General features: G+C 32.4%; 1 protein-coding gene across 4 annotated transcripts in view; it reads right to left on the reverse strand.

The window, feature by feature from the left end:
• LOC126758449 (uncharacterized) overlaps nt 1-20,837 on the reverse strand; it is a 102,327-nt gene extending 81,490 nt beyond the window's left edge. Inside the window, exons 1-3 of one of the 4 annotated variants that reach the window (XM_050472719.1) lie at nt 20,641-20,837; nt 10,327-10,744; nt 9,835-10,291 (exon numbers count right to left, since the gene is read on the reverse strand). In XM_050472719.1, the coding sequence (XP_050328676.1) occupies nt 9,835-10,040 (206 nt within the window). In that variant the 5' untranslated portion in view covers nt 10,041-10,291; nt 10,327-10,744; nt 20,641-20,837. Of the gene's footprint in view, nt 1-9,834; nt 10,745-17,365; nt 17,675-20,640 lie in introns of those variants that run through there. The other 3 variants (XM_050472720.1, XM_050472717.1, XM_050472718.1) reach the window with 3 other exon arrangements.
• Nucleotides 20,838-21,372: the final 535 nt, after the last annotated feature.

Raw genomic sequence — 21,372 nt, forward strand, 5'->3', positions numbered from 1 at the left:
AATGTAGTGAGAAAAGAATTGGAATTGAAACACATTCAGCTGTAGGGTGCAGCGCTGCTGTCGAAACTACAAATGAGGTTTTGGAGGGTAATTATTTAGACTGTTTCATATGTGACATTGTCGGCTAGAATATTTTCCACTTACGCACAAAACAAATGTTAAAGGAGATGACAGAAAAATACCATAGTTCCGAAAATTTAACAGAGTCCCAACAAAACTCCTAACTCATATGTTAAATCTGACGAAATGATGCTAAAAAGGGAAAATTTTGAAAATCCCGATGTAGCCCCGAAATAATACCGTGTCTCATAAACAAAATTGTTTTGAAATTAGAATTAAATATTTATATAATGGCTTTTCAAAAATTTAGATGCATAAAATATCGAAATCCCGAAGTAATCCCGAAATAATCCCGGAGCAAAAATTGCAAAAATGTATTATCATAATTTCAGTAGGTCTCCCAAAAAATTTTCTGTGTCAAATTTGTTATTCCGATTTAATACCGAAATAGTCCCGAAGTTGGTAAATGAAATTCATTCAAGAATTAAGTCCCGAAATAATGTTAAACCTGACGAAATGCTGCTAAAAAGAGAAAATTTTGAAAATCCTGATGTAGCCCTGAAATAATACCGTGTCTCATAAACAAAATTGTATTGAAATTAGAATTAAATATTTATATAATGGCTTTTCAGAAATTTAGATGCATAAAATATGACAGTCCCGAAGTAATCCCGAAATAGTCCCGTAACCAAAATTGCTAAGACGCATTAACATTACTTTTTTCGCCAGAAATTCAAAGCGTAAAATATCGAAATCCCGAGGTAATCCCGAAATAATCCCGGAACAAAAATTGCAACATTGCATTATCATAATTTCAGTAGGTCTCCCAAAAAATTTTCGGTGTCAAATTTTTTATTCCGATTTAATACCGAAATAGTCCCGAAGTTGGTAAATGAAATTTATTCAAAAATTTAGTCCCGAAATAATGCCGAGTCTCATACATGAAATTTATTCAAAAATATAGTCCCGAAATAATGCCGAAGCTCGTTAATAAAATGTTTTCAGAAATTGTCAAAAAGCACTAAACTATTTTTCAAACAGTTATGATTTGTAAGTCTAAGTTGTTAAGAAGGATATTTAAAAAAAAAATATCAGAAGTCTACTAAATACTTGGAAAGGTAAAATTTCAAAATCCCGATACGAATGCCTTTACCAACAATATTTGAAAATTACTTTAATACTTGCAGTTACTTTCTCCTAAAGTGTAAATTTGAAATATTCTAGTCTATAATCCTGCATTTCATATATGTACAAAAAAAACGCTTTAAACAATTTTTTATAAAATATCCTAAAATGTGGCTAAAATTTTATTTATTTACTATCGAAAATTGCATATCTGGAACTTATACATATACTCCTAGTACGCTACGGTTTCCGGCTTTTAGTGTCTAATATAAAATGCTTTCAAAATTTTCATCCTTAAACCTCTATTCTAATGAATTGTCAATAATATCTGTCGCATCTTAAGGGGGTATTCTGGTCTAGGATTTTGAAAAAATCGATTTTTTACATATTTTGAAAGTTTAGACTTTCAATTTTTTTTTTTCAAGTCGACGCCATTTTGTTATTATTATTATTTTTTTTTTTAAAATGGTCAACCCGATAACGACATCCTTACTAATGAAGAATCTTCCTGTCACAAATAAAATTAACCGAAAACAACAAAATAAACTTTAATCGGAAATGCTTGTGCTTCTTTAATCACTTCCCCTCCAAATATCTTTCCTATGCTTTTATAACCTTTCTTCTTTATAAAGCTACAAGCAATAAAGGCATCATTCTTTCTCCATCGTTTATCATCTTGTATAACAACCGCCATCATCAATTCACCACAATCCTTTTGTGCCACTTTATTCCGCCTTACACTTTCCACACGAACGTTAACAAGCTAATTAAATAAAATAAATATTACCCGCCAATGACGCGCTTATTAACAAGTTCACCAGCTGTGAGACCCGGCTCAGCGCTGCTCCGCTCAATGCAATTGAATTCAATTCCACACAACCGTTGTCTCTATCCTGGCTGACACGAGAGCTCCCTCCTTGTAAGCTCTGATATATTTTTATACACCGCATTTTTGTCCTTTCTTTTAGCGCCACGCGTTGCGAGTCCATCTTAGCACTTCATTGTTTGCACCATTTATCCAGCACACTTTTGACTTCCTTTTTTTGTGCTCACACAATCCTTTGGGAAGCTCATTGACAATAACAAATTACAACGAGCATGACTAATGAACACATCATAGATAGAGATAGTTATATAAGAGGGTTAAAGGTGGGGTTTGCTTACAAAAAATTACTTTTCAAGTGTTGTGATTTGCTTGGGCTATGTTCGGGTTCACAGTGCGCGTCGGCTTGGGATTTTCTTCAACGGCTTCCGTACTTCTCACATAATTTTGCAAGCTAATAATATAGTCTGCCTTACCTTCTAAATTTTGGAAGTCACTTCATGACTTTGCACTTAGCGCTTTGTGTGTATATCTTCAATTCACTTCGAGCAGGCAGCCAGCCTTTTTTTGTTTCTAACTCATACTTCTTCTTAGTCCGATTACCTGTTTCGGCTCTACATACGCCGATTCGAAGAGCAAAGCTTGTTCCTTCGCTTTCACCTTTGGATCTATCGCTCCACGCTTTACCTAACCCATCTTTTTGCTGCTTTGGTCCTTCATTCCAAGACTCCGACTCTGACGGTATAGCTCGCTTTTTTATACTGTGATGGCTGCTCTCCATCTTCGCTCTTTCCTTCTTTCCTTTACTTCTCTTTGCCGTTACAGCTTCGGCTCTTCCTTCACAGCATACGGCAATGTTTGCTTTGCATGTTCTTCCCCTAACTCATACCCTTTTCTACATTCTCTCTTACTCACTTTAAATCTCTAATACCTCAGCTGCCTTGGTCGATGATTTGCAGATTCTCCCTTTGTCCGAATTTAAGTTTATGTGGACTACCATACGCCTAACGTTAACATTCTACGTTTCTACTCTCTTACTCCCTTTACTTCTTCTCCACTTAATGCCAATATCTGTCTAGAGTCCTCTAGACTTCTCCGAATTTTCTTGTCGCATACGCTTTTGGCATTCAGAATCGTATTTGCTTCAATATATTATACCCTTCTTATCTATTTAACGTGAATTCAGCAAATTTGTCAATAATTTTAACATCCTCTTACGGTTTTGTGCCGTCCGACTTACGACGTACGCATTTAACAACTGAATACTTTACCGACCCTCTTCAGTTTCGCTTGCGCCGCCCAGCAATTTCTTAAGTTTATGTATGTATATATTACCAATTTACTTTTGACTTTGAGGTTATAATTCCCTTAGCTTAACATTAAGCCTTCCTGAGCTCGCCCCTTGTTGCCATTTTCTCTTTGCACACATTTTCTTATCAATTTCACATATCATTATACCTTGACTCGTGCGTCTTCCTCCATTTACCTTAACTAATTTATATGCTAAGCACATATCAACCCTCTTGTAATCAAATATTCTTTTTCGTCCTTTGTCAAATATCCTTTCCAGCCGTTTTTTTGTTTTCCTTTATAAATTAAATGCAACAAACATCAAAGCTAACCTCAGTCACATAATTACAGTTACGTTTTTGATGACAAAGAGACTCTGTGACCGACGACAAACTTTAAGATTATGTTTGTATTTTTGTTGAATTTCTTACGCTATCAATAATTAATAACCAAAAATAACAAATATCTTTAAAAGCCAATTAAAAGCGGCTGAAATCAACTATCTATTTCGTATGGATTTTACAATTTCATAGGAACACTGGTTCCGCTTTGCGATTTGGGAATTTCTTGAGCCTGCGACCCTTCAATAAATATTCTCAAAGCCTTCTAATCTCACCTTAAAGAAACAACTAATAAATAGAACGCAGTAACAGTAGCCATAGTAGTAGTTTCCTTTCATAAAACTCAAAAAAATCAAAGTCCAACGAGTTCGAGACTTATAAGAATCCATTTTTTGGTGTACCGGGCGGATGGAAGGTTTCAGCAAATGCGACTAACGAACTGTTGAGAAAAGTGTATTGAGACTATGGTATATAACTGATTCTAGATTGCCAAGCAATTTGTAGAAACAGACTCAATCCATCTACGTGGACAGGGATCACATCATCTCAGTCAGTGCTGGACCTTTTTGATCATATGTGATATAGAAGAGGTCACAATAGACCATTGGTCGTAGTGCAAAGCCTCAATTATTTTCTATCTATTTATCTATCGCATATAGCTATGAATAAATACAGCCAAAAATGTGGAATGAAAAGGATTCTCGGATTCGACACACCTCTGTAAGGTTGGTTAGTAAAATATTTACAAAATCTCAGAAAGTTCGAAAAGTACTTCAGACGACTCTCTGAATTCGCAATCTAAAGATTACACCATGATACTACCTCCACCATTGAGCTGAATTTTCTTTTATATATTTTTCTTTATTTCTATTTCTCCGAAAGGCTTAAATCACTTCATTACTGTAAATATATATAATATGAGACGATACATCTATCGCCTATCCTTTGATCGATCAAAATATTTTACAGATTTGAAGCAAGCTTCGGATCCCCTAAATGCATACGCTTAATTAACATATTATTAAACAAAAAATCGCTGTATCAATCGGTTTTGGTATGAGTGGATTCCCTTCGATTATAAACTTATTAAAAGTGAATTAAGTGAGGATCTATAAGTTTATTTTTATTGTACATTCCTAAATATCAGTTTTTTGTTTATTTTACATAGGTTTGTGAAATTTTGTATCAGACTTTTTAAGTTTATTTTCAGACTTTTGTTTTCCTCATTTTTATTTCTTGCTCTTGAACATACTTTTCTCAGCACGTTATGCACATTCATTCCATCATTTTTACGCCCACTGTTATTACGCCACAAGCAGTCATTAAAAAGTTGTTGGTTTTCATTTCCAGTCGATTTCGAATTTTATCGCTCATCTGTTCAGATAACTACGATTGTATATCCTGATTGGGAAAGAATCCGCGCAGGAAATCAAAGGATTCAATATGAGAAATGAATATTGATTATATATAAGAATTCAAGAATACTTAAGCAAAGTGGACTTTTGAAGATATAAGTTCGACAGGACTTTCAAGGTTTCGAAGGGAGAAGTGACGAGGATTGCCTTAGAAATCAATGAAAGGCTTAAACGATCCAAGTAAAAATAGAATAGATAAAAAACAGTGGAGATGTTCCTCGACAGAGTGCCTTGGTTTATTATAATAGAAGTTAAGTTAATAGAATATGGATTTATTGTATAGATTTCTATAAGCATGTATGTTTATTTCATTCAACATCAGCTATTGTAGAACAGTTGAGTGCCAGTAACGTTTTTGACAATCAAACAAGGTTTTATATTTTGTGTTGACATCATCGTATTTTTAACTGACAAAATCATTACTCTGGTGAGATTAGATGCTTGAAATAACTGAATAAATAATATTAAAATTTTCACTCTTCGAATGTAAACGAATCGATCGTGTCACGAATCGATCGTGTCACGAATTGATCGTGTCTAAGGAACTGCTTCTATTATACGTAAAATTTTACTTTTTTGAGCTGGAATCTTAAGAGTTACACAGTAAATAAAATGATAAACTTGGGCGAGCCGCCAACTTTTTATTTTTGGGGACATTCGAAACCATCTTCAGAGATCATCTTTGGCTTTTGCCATGATAATACTCGCAGAAAGTGCTATGGTGTTCTAAAAACATGGTCAAAGACTTTTATATAAGACGTTCAAGTGACTAAATCCCGCCTAGTTGACAAGTTCTCACAAATCACCGAGCAAACAATGGGAATCATCATAATTTTGGGCCATCGTTTCAAAAGAATTATATTTGAATGGTAGGTTCATACTTTCTTGTAACTAATAAATAATATCAGTATCAATTTTCTGCAACAGTTCATCGACTTAAGGAAGAAGTCACTACGTCGCGTTATAAATTTTGTTTGACGAGGTGCCCGGTGTGTCACGAGTCATTCTGTTCATCAAATAATTGCGAGATCTTGCAACCGAACTTCTACGGCAATCTTAGTTTTATAACGTCATGAGGTATTACCTAGAGGGGTTTCGAATTGCGATTTCGCTGCTGCTATGCGAAAGCCAACAAACTTTGGCTGATTATGATTAATCACGCAGCTGATTTGAGAAGGAAAAGTTCTTCTCGCATGTGCACAGACAGAGGCATACACACGAGGAGCAAATTTATAGTTTAAAGCAAGATACAGGAAAAGCTTTAGCGCGCTGCCGATTACGAGCGCACGTGCCACCCTCACAGCACGCCAACGCAATTTGCTCGCATGGCAGCTACAATTTTGCTGCAACTATAAATAAAAAACTTATTTGAGTTTAGCGTTTAAGCGTTCAAAGAGCGACTAAGTGCAGCTACGCGGATTACAGCTTTCCTTCATATAGCTTGGTGTTTGTATCTAAACATGTGTGTAGTAGTTAAGCGCTTTAAATGGATAAAGAAATTTATAGAATTCGTTAGTATTGGTGTTCATAAGTCTATTTTTAGACGAGAAAATCCTATTTTGCTTTCATAAGTATTTCCAAAAATTTCAATAAAGCTAAGCGTTTTGTTTTGGCAATAGAAATTTTATATTAAAAATAACTTTTAGCTTTGCTTGCGCAATTAATTTTGATGTGAACACACACTTTAAACACCATAATTAATGGCGTCTGGGGGGAAAAGTGTACGAATGAAAAGAAATATCGAAAGGCATTAATCAAAGGAATAAGGGGATAAAGCACTTAGGGCGACGCAACGAAATTGATTATTTATAGCAAATACATAATAAAAAGGCTTAGACTCGTGTCAAAAAGACTCCAAAAAACAACATTATAGAATTAATAATAAGGGTGGGCACGTAGTGGTATTGTAGGGTAATATCGAGCGAAAATTAAAACGAAATTCTGAAAGTATTACTAAAGCTGAGTACATAGAGAAACAACAACGAAATCAAAGAGCAATGTCGAGAAAAAATCCAACTAAAATTGCATCTAAAATTAGGCGTAAGGCTGGGTACATAGTCGACTAGCAAAACAGTCAAATAAAGTGTCAAACAATATATATATCCGAAACCTCTCTGGAAGTAATTATACTAAGTACTATACATATTTTTTTCAGCTTTCTGACATCTCTGCGTTGGATTAGCTATATGAGTCTTGAATATCTCTAAGAAAAAGAGTTATGATGGCAATACAAGAGCGTTCAGATTGACATTATGTGCTAGGTGTTAGTTTCAACCCCTTGGATTGACATAGCCAGGCAGGCAGCTCCACTTTACTCGTACTAAGTGGTGATATAAGTTTCTCTTTCTCTTCTATGATGGCAATACAAGAGCGTTCAGATTGACATTATGTGCTAGGTGTTAGTTTCAACCCCTTGGATTGACATAGCCAGGCAGGCAGCTCTACTTTACTCGTACTAAGTGGTGGTATAAGTTTCTCTTTTTTACATTTTATTAGTTTAATACTATATATCGTTACCTATAATGGAAAACAACATATCATCAAACAAAAAATCGAAAATCTCTGTCAAATATTATAACCAATATACCAAATAACCAACACCAAAATTTTGTTTTGGTATGAGTGGATTCTAATAAATGGATTTTCCTTCGATTATAAACTTATTAAAAGTGATTTAAGTGAGGATCTATAAGTTTATTTTTTATTGTATATTCCTAAATATCAGTTTTTTAGTTTATTTTACTTACTATAGGTTTGTGACTTCGCTGAAATAGCGCGCATGTTTCTTGCAAAAGCAGTAATGTGTGACTAACCTCTCTTCACGAAAATGTTTAATTAAAATTAAATTAATGTCTCCAATTTATTTTATAATTGTTAGTAAAATTATCGATTCTAAAACATTTAAAAAAATTTATAATTTTATAGATTTTTTTTTTTTAATTTTCCCTTTTTTAATATTGTTAGTAAAATTATCGATTTTAAAACATTTAAAAAATTTTATAGTTTTATAAAAAAAAATTTTTTTTTAATTTTCCCTTTCTTTAATATTTTCCTAAATTGTGTGAAATTTTTTTTACATTTTGATAAAGGTTGAAATAGCAAAAATTTTTTTTAATCATGATTTTTGCGAAATTTCGATTTATAGTAAATAAACAACAAATTTATTTAAATTTTTTTGTCTGAACATTTTTGAATTTAAGGTAGTAGTCTGGTAACTTATGCCTATTTTCATGGCTTTTTTGGAGGTTGGTTTTTTATAGGAAAATAAAAATGAATTATCTTGAATATTTAGAGTGTTTCTATTTACATATTGAAAAATTGAAAAAAAAAGTTATTTGAATTATTTGTTTTTATTTACATATTGAAAAATTAAAAAAAAAAATTATTTGAAAAAATTTAATATTTTATTACTATTATTATTGTCACTCGAACTTGGAACCTCAAAAAAAATGCACGTGGGTGGCCCGGGTGATTTTGGCTCTTGATGTTATCTGAAATCAAATATTCTTGATTATTCTTAATCTATAAACATGTCATTGTGGTCGGAACTAATAAAAGTTAGGGGTGAAAAAAATTCTCGTTAGTAGCGACGAGAACTATAAGTGTGTAGAACAGCCTGTTAAAATTTGAAAGCAATCGGTTCAGTAGAAAAAAGTTAGGACCCGGGCCGACCAGAAAAACAATGTTTTGAGAAAAACGCGTTTAAAGTTCAACAACTCCGAGAGAGAGGACTCCGAGGCGCTCTAGGAAACTCGTTATAACTCCCGAAATATTTCGAATTTCTGTCTGAAATTTTCACAGTATATTCTCAAGACATTGTACTTTCAAATTAAGCAAAAAAAATAATATTTCGATTTTTTGAACCCAAGTTACCAGAATACTACCTTAAGGCACGAGTTCAATAACTTGCTTAAAAGGCAAAAATATTTTCCATTTTATATTCTACTACAATCAAGCAATCTTTAAACTATATCTTAAATACAGACTAATCTCATGCATAAATTTAAACAATTTTACAGATTCTCCTTAAAAATATTATTTTTATTAATATTTTGCTCCGCTCAAAACAATTTGCGTGAGACTATGTGTCCTTGCGCTTGTATTTACTTTCACTGATGCTACTAAATGTCAGCCAAGGTTAATCCACTTAGACGTTGAACGCTTATAAACAATTTTCTTTTACATTTTGCCAGTCTGCGGGGCTAAAAAAGGCACAGCGCGAAAATAATGTGAAGTAAAATGAAAAATTGCGGTTTTTTGCAGCTATTGTATATACTTGGAACCGTCACGTACATTTTATTTTAACTGCACATACATATATATATATATATATATATATATATGTATAAGTGTGTAAATATGTACAACTGTAGCAAAATAAATCCACTCACGCAGCTAAGTTTATTAAAACATATCACTTGGCTTAGACAAGGCAGTCATTTGTCTTTTCCTGTCGCTTACATACTCGTATGTACACTGGCAAAGAAATATATATAAATAATTAATTATACATTTGTACAAACACAATTCCAACCAACATGTATTAGCAGCAACGTGCAGCCAGGCGGCAGGTCAAAAAACATGCTTTCGTTCTTATGCATGTAGACAATGAGCACTTTATAAATATAACCATATACCTTACATTTATATTTACAACGGTATATACATATACACATTACAGTATAAATATTTATCACGCACAGTTATGTTTGTATGAGTCGTGCTGTACATAGTCACTTTGTATATCCTACTCGCTCATTTGCCATACTTTCGCACTCACCTGTCATGCGGCTCTTCATCCTTTTCCCGTTCAAGTTGCGTATTCGCTAGCGCCACTGTCGCTTCGCTGTCATTTTTCTTTTCCTTCGGCTTGGTGTTGCTACCGCCGGCGTTTGTGCTTTGGCCTTGCGCGTTATTGTTGTGACTGCTGGCGATTTCTGTGCTGTCGGCACTGCTAGCAGCGTGTTTATACTTGTTCTCAGTCATGCTGCCGCTAGAGTGGCGTTTGTTTTTGTTATTGTTTATGTATTCAAGGTGTTGTCTTTGATTTTTTATGCCTCTTTTTTATATAATTACGTTTTATAGACACTACTCACACTTGCACAAATTAGCTTCATTTAATTAGTTGCGGTGTTGTGCTTATACCATATAATCACTTCCATAATTCACAATCACTCTTTGAACTGTCATTCCGCGCGTTTGTTCCGGTTTGTAGCTATTGTTAATGGCTGATTGATCTACCAAAACAGCCAATTTTTATTTTCTACTTTACCGTTGCTGCTCGCAATAATTTATTACTCATATGTGCGTCAATGGTTTGACGGGGCGTATGAGCGACGCGCTTCTGTGCATTTCACTGGTTTTCAGAATTCAATTTAATTTTTATTTGCTTCACTTAATTGTATTAAACACAAAAGTACAAATTTTATTAAAGTAATATTATTTTATTAATAGAAAATATACTCGTTTATTTTTACTTAAATAATTATTTCATAAATATTTCAAGATATTTAACAAGTACACTTTTTTATACTTTAGTCAAATAAATTTTTTTAATTATATATTGATTTTTTACTCAAAATTCATGGTGGCAACTTTTTCAATAATTATTCACACACATTCACATACAATTTTATTATTTTACTAAAGCAATTTGTTTCTTTTTTGTTAAATTTTCTTCTTTGGAATGCCTGTAAAAATAAAAATAAACAAAATTTTATTATTAATATTTAATTTATTGTTTTATTCCTTTTATTAAAGCAAATGCATAACCAAATTTAAAAATATAAATTTTTGACTTAGTAAAATAACAATAAATATTGATATTAATAATAATATTTGGAAAGTTATATAAAAAATGTAACAAATTAAAAACAAAAAAAAAATTAAAAATTGCTGTTTATAATATATAAGCAATAGTTTTGGAAGCATAAAAAAATTAATGTCGTATTTATCTTATTTGACAAATAAGAAAAAAATAATATGATATTAATATTAATATTAATAATGGGTTGTCAAAAAAGTCTTGCGGTATTTTTAAGTTTATTGAAATTTCGTGAATTTTTGATGACTCATGCCCAGCTCTTGACCGATGCTACGGCTGCTACTATGCCGGTCTATTTCGACCAATTCAGCGATTTTATCGCAATTTCCGACGACAGGCCTTCCGGAGCGTAGCGCATCTTCGACCACCTCTACACCAGAACGAAAACGTTGAAACCATCTTTGTGCGGTGGAAATGGAAACTGTATCGGATCCATAAACTGCACAAATTTTATTGGCGGCTTGAGATGCATTTTTGCCTTTATCGTAGTAGTACTGTAAAATATGCCGTATTTTCTCTTTATTTTGCTCCATGTTTGCGACGCTAGAACTCACGAACGACTTAAAAGAAACGACAATCAACCAAACACGTGTTAGCGCGTGAAATGAGCCTTCCAAAAAGGTATAGCATGACCCGATGCGATGAATAAAACTAGAACTACGCGCTTTCAGCGCCAACCAGCGAAAATACCGCAAGACTTTTTTGACAACCTATTATTAATAATAAGAAAAAAATAATATGATATTAATATTAATATAATATAAACGAAATTAAATTCAATTAAAACTTAAATTGAAAGTAAACTTAAAATAACATTAAAAATTAAAATTAAAATTACAATAAAAATTAAAATAAAATTTAAATTTAAAACTCAAATTAAAAATAAATTAAAATTCATATAAAAGTAAAAATAAAGTAAAACCTAAAGTTAAAAATAGATTTAAAATTAAAATTAAATTTAAACTTAAATTATAAATAAAATAAAAACTTAAATTTAAATTATTCAGAAATATTTTTTTTCTATATCTCGATTTCTATTTATTTACTTTTTTCTTTTTAAATAATTGAGAGTGTCTTAAATCAATGTAAAACTATCTGGTGTGGCTTTAGTAAATCATGCTTAAAAGTGGGCAATGCTTAATATGTATGAGTCGTTTTCAGTGAAAATTTGTTTCTTTAATTTTTTTTTCTTTTTTACGACAACTATTAACTTCCTAATTGCTGTGGCAACTCTAAGTCATTACAAATAAAAAGTAGTGGAAAGAGAACCCAACAAGTAACTGAAGTATTCCTTAGATAACATAAATTTATGTATAAATATGTTCGATTCAGAATATCAAATTAATTAAATGTCTAAAAAATAATTTTGTATGGTTTAACAACGATTTTGCAACTCTCTGCTCTCCCATTATCAGACACATTCCTTCAAATATCTCAATTACAAATTGATTTTGCCCTGTGCAAAAGGTCACACCTTTCGCATTTCGCTCGTTCGGTTGCTTTTAACCGGTGCACCTCAGGCATTAACACTGTCTGTGCGCTAAGCCAAGGTCACGGTGATTAAAGTACATAAAAAGTACTCGCTTTTAATTAATTTTCTCCGAGCTCAACGGAGTGCATTTCATTATATTTTATTACTTTACACAACAACTCTTGCAGAAAAACATGGGCGGGTGTTGTTAGGTTTAAGGTGTTTATGTTTGTAGTAGATATAGTAAGGTATGTTATTGGTATTAGGTCACGTTAAATGATTTTGAGGTTTTTTTGAACTCGCAGTTTATTGACTTGTAAGAAACTTTAAACACTTTGATGAACTTAAAACTCGTTGACCTTTATTTTTACACCCTGAACAGGGTATATTAAGTTTGTCACGAAGTTTGTAGCACCCAGAAGGAAGCGTCGGAGACCCTATATATATATATAAATAATCAATATGTTGAGCTGAGTCGATTTAGCCATGTCCGTCTGTCTGTATATATACGAACTAGTCCCTCAGTCTTTAAGATATCGTTTTGAAATTTTGTAAACGTCATTTTCTCTTCAAGAAGCTGCTCATTTGTTGGAACGGCCGATATCGGACCACTATAACATATAGCTGCCATACAAACTGAACGATCGGAATCAAGTTCTTGTATGGAAAACTTTCACATTTTACAATGTATCTTCACCAAATTTGGTATAGATTATTTTCTAAGGCAACAATGTAATCTCCGAAAAAATTGTTCAGATCGGATTACTATAGCATATAGCTTCCATATAAACTGAACACATAGTTACTAAAAAAAATGCACCTGTGAAGGGTATATTAGCTTCGGTGCAGCCGAAGTTAACGTTCTTTCTTGTTTTAAAAAGATTAGACAAGTTTTGGAATTTATTTTTTTATTATTATTACTTTTTTATTAATTTAAAAAAAAGTTTATTTTTTTTATATGCTGTTTATATAAACTTCTCTTTCATTTTCTTACTGTTATTTGCTTTTAATACTTTTACTATTGTCTTGCAATTTATTTTGCAACCTTTCTATGCAATTTTCATTTCACAAATTGCTTTTTATTATTTAAAAGGTCCAACCACGACTTTTTTATTGTTTTTATTGTTTCTATTATTTTCGTTTTTCTATTTTTGTCGTGTTGTTCTATTTATATTGTTATTGGCAATAAAACTTTTTATGAAATTAACCGCAATCTCGTTATTTCCTGCTCTGTGGTGAGGAAACTTTGCACATGGAAGAGAAGTGCTCGATTGGTATGTGCATTTGTACGTAAGAGCATGCATGTATGTACGTTTTTGTATATGTCTATATAAGTATATATATATGTATGTATAGTCCACATAGTAGCATAACATCCCTTTACATACACATACCCACTTACCAGCAGTACAATATTCGATTATTTATATTTATTTATAGCATGCGTTGGTGTGTGATTGCATAAAGGACATGCATGTCCAACATATACGTATATACATATATGTATGCTTGTAAATAACAATAACTGCTTAAATAATGTTCTACACGCATTCAAACAGTTTTTTTATATGCACATAGACATGCATATGTACATTTAGCTGGAAAATCACAAACATCTACGTATGTATGCGCTTTACGCACTATTAAATGATTAACGGTACTGCTAGTGACCGTTATTGAAGTTTTAAGCATTCTTCTGTATATAAGTATATACATATACATATATGTATTTACATATGTTTTCGGTGTGCATAAACGCTTTAAAAGCCGTAAAGCAGTAAATAACAGTTTCATACATACTCACATACATATACACACATACGTTTTAATTGCTTTTTATAGTTGATATTGTTGTTGCAAATTGTTTGTTTGAATATTTGCAATATAATGTGTATATGTGCTTTCGCAGTGGCAAATTGGTCATTCACGTAATTTGTTTAATGTCGCAAGCGTAGATACACACATACATTGCTCAAAAACAGTGTGAGCGAAACGTATTCGGATAGCGGAAAAAAAAAACAAAAAAAACTTTGAAAGCAGAAAAACTAGATAAATCGTTAACTTTGGTTGTACCAAAGCTATAACACCCTGCTCGAATAAAAATTTTCATAAGATTCAGTTTTCAACAGACGCTGAGTAGAGCCATATATGGGATTAGTTTGTGACAAAAAAGTATGGTATATCCAAAAAATGTATTTTGCTAAGTTAACAGGACTGTGCTGAATTAATATGCCGAATATAAGCGCCATCTATCAACCAGTTTGTTTACAGCAGCTATTTAAGCATTGCCGTAGTGCATTTCGGTTTTTAGAATGGGTAAAAATATCGCACAAAGAACTTCTCTCAAATTTGTATTTCTAACCAAATTTTGTGTGCGGGATAGTTGTGAATGTTGGCAAAAGGCTTACGGTGATTCAGTTTTATCAAAAACACAAGCCTACAAGTGGTACAAAGTGCTCAAAGACGGTCGAGTGATCGTTGAAAACATGCTTCGTTCTGGACGACATTCGACCTTTTCGACTGATGAAAATATCAAAAAAGTGAAAGAAATGGTGCTTGAAAATCATGAGGTATGTAAGTGTTAGAGAGGTGACAAGAGAGCACGACATCTTTGGGTATATAAAGCTGATTTTTTTTTCGAAAAGAGTACTTTGGGCATGCTTGATTGTGCGAATACCGATCCCACATTCATGTAGAGTATTGTAACTACCGTTGAGACAGGGAGGATCAATGATTGATGCTGGAGGGGAAAAAACGACCCAAAACCAAAAAAAAACACGCCAAAGCTGCTCAAGAATCAAGGTGTTGCTCTCTGTGGAACCCGTTTTCAGTCGATCGTAGAGATAAAACCAAATTCGCTGAAGGAGCTGAATAAAGGCCATCTCGAAAAGTGCTTATTAAAAGTGTTTCGAGGAGTGGAAAAATCGTTGGCTTAAGTTTAGTACATTTACGATTTACAGTACGATTACTTTGAAGGCGACAAAGTAAATATTGATGAATAATTAAATTTACAATTTCAGGTTACTCTTATTCATAATGTATACCCATATACTATTTTAGTTGAAAATTCCAAAACATGCACTTAGCGAAAATTCAGAATATCACACTTTCATCGCACACTGTTAATAAACACATTTTCATGGCATCGTCTATGTGAGTGTTACATTGTAAACACCGGAGAATACTTAATTTCGCGATAATCACTTGTAGTTAACGAGGGCTGATTTTTTCCTGATCAACACCCGCTTACATGCGCGCATTTAATATAAACCACTTACAGCAGCACATACAAGTGTAAATTTAAATCAGCTATAGAGTTTTCAAAAGGTTTATTTATAAATCAAACTGCGCACATATACACATAATAGTACACATTAATAGTTTACTGAGAAGAGTTGAAAGGAATTAAATTTCCAAGTTCTTTAACAAAATTGAGCTTAAGATTGAGCCTTGACACTTTTTCTTTGAAAATAGAAACTAAATCTTGGACAGAGAAAGATTTAACAATTGAAAAAATACTATTTTTAATGTTATCTACTCGTATAGGAGGGTCAAACCACATCAAGTCATCCATGAACATTTCGAAAAATCACCGATTTTGAAAATGAGCAGTTCATTAGAAAGGGGACCAGACGCATACCCCGTGATATAAATATTTCGTCAAAATTCTTTTTTTTTTGTTAAAGTTATTGAAGGTTGAAATTTAGAGCATGATAAAATTGTAAAATTATTTTCTCATAAACTACTGGAGATAAATCGATGAATAGAAAAATTAGAAAAAGTTGAAACTATATTCAATTGAATTAGATATTGTTGTCACCGCCGGTAATACAGTGGGACGGTATTACAGTATTCAGTGTTGAAACTTTATTACTGTAATGCTAGATGGCGTTGAAGTAGCTAAATTTAACGATTTTTTGACAAAATTTTTTTTTATCTTTCGTAACATTTTTTTTTAATATAAAGTATCCTATGTTAGTTCTAATACCGTCAAGAGTATATGTACAAAGTTCCATGATGATCGGTTGAGTAGTTTTTGAGTGAAAGCGTAACAAACAAACATACATTCGCATTTATAATATTAGTATGATATATTTTCGCCTTATCTTTTCTTGAAATTAAATTTCCCATTTTGGGATATGAAAATGTGTCCGTAATCCTAATTGCAGTAAATGGTTTATACAAGCAGCAATATCCAATAAAAATTGCCCGTTTCGGAAACATTCTTTCAATAAATTTAGTTTTCGTCACGATCAGTATTTAAACACACTTCATTTGGTAGAGGATATGTGATCTGAACTTTAAATTTATAGAGCTCTGTAGTATAGAGATGTTGTGAATGGTGGACCAATTGTCAATAGATCTATTTTCTATTTTCCACTTCTCTCTCAGCAACTTTCTGACCTACTAAAAAGCTGTACCCTTGTCATTTAGAAATCACTTGAAAAAGCGTACAAAGTACAAAGTGTTCGAAAAAAGGATTGATTGTCATTGGATTTGCCCTATTATTCTCTTCCCTTTGCACCGTTATAATTAACAAGCCAATTGAGATAATCAAAGAAGTAGAAGGTAATTAGGTTCTGCTGGTACAGCAAACTGCTGATTCAATCACCCCTGAACGTGCACGAAATGCAATTCATTTGAAACAACATTGTCTAGACTATCTTGCTCCTCAAAATGATACTCGTCAGGGTCATGTTAATCATAAATGGACATAAAAACAGCGCTGCAAATAAAATGTGTAATCAAAAGCGAGCCAAAAGATTAATTTGTGCTTGAGAGAAACACGACAGAAGGTAAAAACCCAAATATTCTCATGTTTATAAATATTTTGAGGTTTTTTCTATATAAATAAAAAGGCAGTTACTATCAGAAATATAAACAAAAACACAAAGCGCTGGAGCAAAAGATAAATAAAAACAAGAGCACGGATACTCGTAAAAAGCACAAACTGGTAACAAAACGAGCAACAACAAAAAGTAAAACAACAAAAAGTACAACAACGACAACACATACATACATATGTACGCGCCAGCATTCCACACCGTAAGCATGTTCCGTTTTGCCGAGTGCAACCTTATTTATTGCCATATTGTGGCTTGTTTGCTTTTATTGTCTATTTGGGCTTTTATTGCTGCTACGGTTTGTATTGTTTATTAGTTTTTCCATATTATAATTTCCTTCCTTATTTCCTGCACGTCTGTGTGGGCATGTGCGTATTTAAAGCTTGAGTACTCATATGAAAAATGTGCAGTGTTATCGAAATGTTATGCAGCAATTTAATATTTGTATTTAGCTGAGTGTCTTATTTAGAAAATAGAACTGAGTGGACTGATGTGCTTTCAAGTAACTTAAGTTAACTTAATTTAATTTAACTTAACTTAACTTAACTTAACTTAACTTAACTTAACTTAACTTAACTTAACTTAACTTAACTTAACTTAACTTAACTTAACTTAATTTAACTTAACTTAACTAAACTTAATTTAACGTAACTTAATTTAACTTAACTTAACTTTACTTAACATAACATAACTTTACTTAACATACTATAACTTTTTAACGAAACTGAAACTCCTGAAATAATTTTTGTTAAACCAATAAAATTAATTTGATTTTAACTTTAATTGACTTAGCTTTACTTACATAAACCAAAGTGAGACTACTGGAAAATTATTAAATTTATGAAATTTATTTAATTTAACTTAAACGCAACTTGTCTTAACCTACTTTATCCTAACTTTACTAAACTGAACTGAACGTACTTAACTTAATTTAACTTAACTTAATTTAACTTAACTTAACTTGACTTAACTTAACTTAACTTAACTTAACTTAACTTAACTTAACTAAACTAAACTTAACTTAACGTAACTTAATTTAACTTAACTTAACTTAACTTAACTTTACTGAACATAACTTAACTTAACTTAACAACCTAAGCTTTTGAAGTAATTTTTAGTTAAATTCACACATTTTGCTTAATTAACATGAACTTAACTTAACTTGACTTAACTTAACTTGACTTAACTTAACTTTACTTAACATAATATAACTTTTTAACTAAACTGAAAAGACTGAAATAATTTTTGTTAAACCCACAAAATTAATTTGATTTTAACTTTAATTGACTTAGCTTTACTTACATACATAAACCAAAGTGAAATTACTGGAAAGTTATTAAATTTATGAAATTTATTTAATTTAACATAAACCACCTTAACGCAACTTGTCTTAACCTACTTTATCGTAACTTTACTAAACTCAACTGAACGTACTTAATTTAATTGAACTTAACTTAAATTAACTTAACTTAACATAGCTGAATATACTTAACTTAACATAAACTTTGACTGTCAGTCAGTCAGTAGTAAAATTCGATAAATATTTTTTATTAACTTAACATAACTTAACGTAATGTAACGTAACTCATTTCGATTAACGTAACGTAGCAAAACTTAACTTAACATAGACTTTGACTGTCAGCCAGTCAGTGGTTAAATTCGTGAAAATTATTTCAATGAACTTAACATAACTTGACATAACATAACTTAAATTAATTTATCGTCACATAACTTAACTCAACTAACTTTATGTAGCCGAACTTAATTAAGCATAGACTTTGACTCGATATTCAGAAAGATGTAGTATGTAGCTGTGCTACCTTCTACTCAAGCACCCACAGCACTAATGATGTCTTATCTAAGCAAAACTTCAGAATCTGACGCAGCAAAAACTTTTAAAGTACATGAAAGAAACAAACGCCCATGCCTTCTCTATTTGTTATCTTTCTCATGCCTGTCCATTATATTTTTCCAAACTCTCTGACAATTTATAATACTTGCTTCGTTTAATCGCATCCTGTTTATTGTGTCCTTGCTGTGACCGAATAATCTACAAGAACAATCCCTGAGCAGATTCCGAGGCAGGGGCTTCAGGTATATAAGTATGTACACATACATATATGTAAGTCGTTGGTTTGACAGCGTGCCATTGGGTGGGTGAAATACAAATTCAGCTGTAGCTGTTTGCCGTAAGCTATGTTTTTGTTGTTATTGCTGCACTCATACAAAGAAGTGTTTCACACCTGTCTACCATGCCTTAACATCCACAATCTGCATACGCCGTGGCACACTGGGGCAACACTTGGCAAATTGTTGCGCTCAATACTGATAAAGTCAATAGATTTCTAAAGTTTTTGCTATGCTTTGCTAGTCTTGTTGTTGCTGTTATGCCTATTGCTTACGAGCTGTTGGCATGCTGTGAGTTATTATTATTGTGGTAGTATGCATGCTTCATAGCTGTTTTTGCTGTTAGTACTTGTTGTTGTTATGTATTTGTGAATTCTCTAAAATATTCTATTTATTTTTTCTGCATAAAATTTTATTACAAACATGTTTGCTTGTCATTAATATACTCTTGAGACAATTGATTGTGATTCAATACTTCCTCTAGCACCCATTTACTTAATAGAAAGGCTTTCAACTTTCCAGTTGATTTCGTATTGTACTATATATACCACTCAATTTATTATATATCTTTAAGAAATTAAGAGCGAGTTACGAGATAGGCAGACAACATGGGTACCTGAATTTCCATCAGTGCCAAATACTTAGTGGACATGGGTGCTTTAGAAGCTACCTTTACAGATTCCACAATGACACAGCGCACCCAGTAGCACTTCTCGCCAACAAAGTTTATCTTAACACATTGCCTATAGATTGGGAGCTGATTATTCGCTTTTATTTTCTTTTCTCAATGAATCAAACCAAATGCCCCGCATACATACACATATAAAAGCGTTTTTGGCTACCGTAAATTATTTCCCTATTGACGCTATGTTTATGTCTGCACTTGTATATATGGATATATGCATGTTAATCACACTGACGCGCTATCTAAACTACGATCAGACCATTAATTGCCACACTAATTGGTACAATGCACAGCTGCACAGTTATGTATGCATGTATGTACACGCATCAAAAGCCGAAAACAAAATAAAAACAAGGAAATGTCTGCGAATTCGATAAGCTTAAGGGCAGCCACCGGAAAAGGATTTATTTTTACTCTTCGCTGTTTGAGAGCAATTTCACTGAAGTATTTTTACACTAATAACAATTGTGGATCAAGCGTTTGGCAGCAGCGCACACGCTTTTCTGCTTGCTTTGCTTTTCACCCAATGTACTTCAGAAAGACAAACGTATATCAAACACTAACACTAAGATTATTTTGAACTGACATTTGGCACAAACAGTCATACCAATAAGAAAACAAGTCTTAAGTCTTACTATTTTTTGCCCACAGTAATATTCATTTACAATTTCTGCCTGACTCTAATTTTTTACACAATTTAATTTTTTTCACTTAAAAAACATTTTTTTTTGTTTAGTTTTTTGTTTATTTTTTTGTTTTATATAAAAGAAAAACAGAAAACCAAAAACATTCAACGCATACACTTTGATTTCCGTTGTAGAACAGAACCGGCGCGAATTTAACATCAACTGAGTCAGACCAATTGACGATGTTGTTATTTATGGTATTGCCAGCTGTTAAGTTAACATATCGCTGTTACGAAGTAAGATGTGTTACAGAGTTGAGTAGTTGGCTGGTTGTTTGTTGGTGGTCGGCGACATTTTCGTGCGACACTGTGTTGGTCAAGCGACTGTTAAGGAGCATTGTTCTAGATGGTGGCACAAACTCGCTAGCTCAGCTGTGCAGGATAAAGGATGTATTATTATAAATTTATATACATGAATGTGTATACATATGTATGCCAGCTTGGAAGCTACAGACCAGCTAAGTCTGTGCAACAGTTTGTTAATAGCGTGCCACGAACGAGTTAAAAAGTGTGGCTGCTCAGTTAAGTCTTTACATACGACAAAACGAAAAGAGCTACAACTTATACATAACCTGTAAAAATATAGCAGAAAACTTACTCTTCAAGTAATTTCAATAATCTCAAGCCACCTCTAAAAAACTATTTTGCTACACAATGACAAAAAGGAAAAGTTATTTAAGCT

The sequence above is a fragment of the Bactrocera neohumeralis genome, chromosome 5 (assembly GCF_024586455.1).
Source record: "Bactrocera neohumeralis isolate Rockhampton chromosome 5, APGP_CSIRO_Bneo_wtdbg2-racon-allhic-juicebox.fasta_v2, whole genome shotgun sequence".
In the NCBI taxonomy this organism is placed as follows: domain Eukaryota; kingdom Metazoa; phylum Arthropoda; class Insecta; order Diptera; family Tephritidae; genus Bactrocera; species Bactrocera neohumeralis.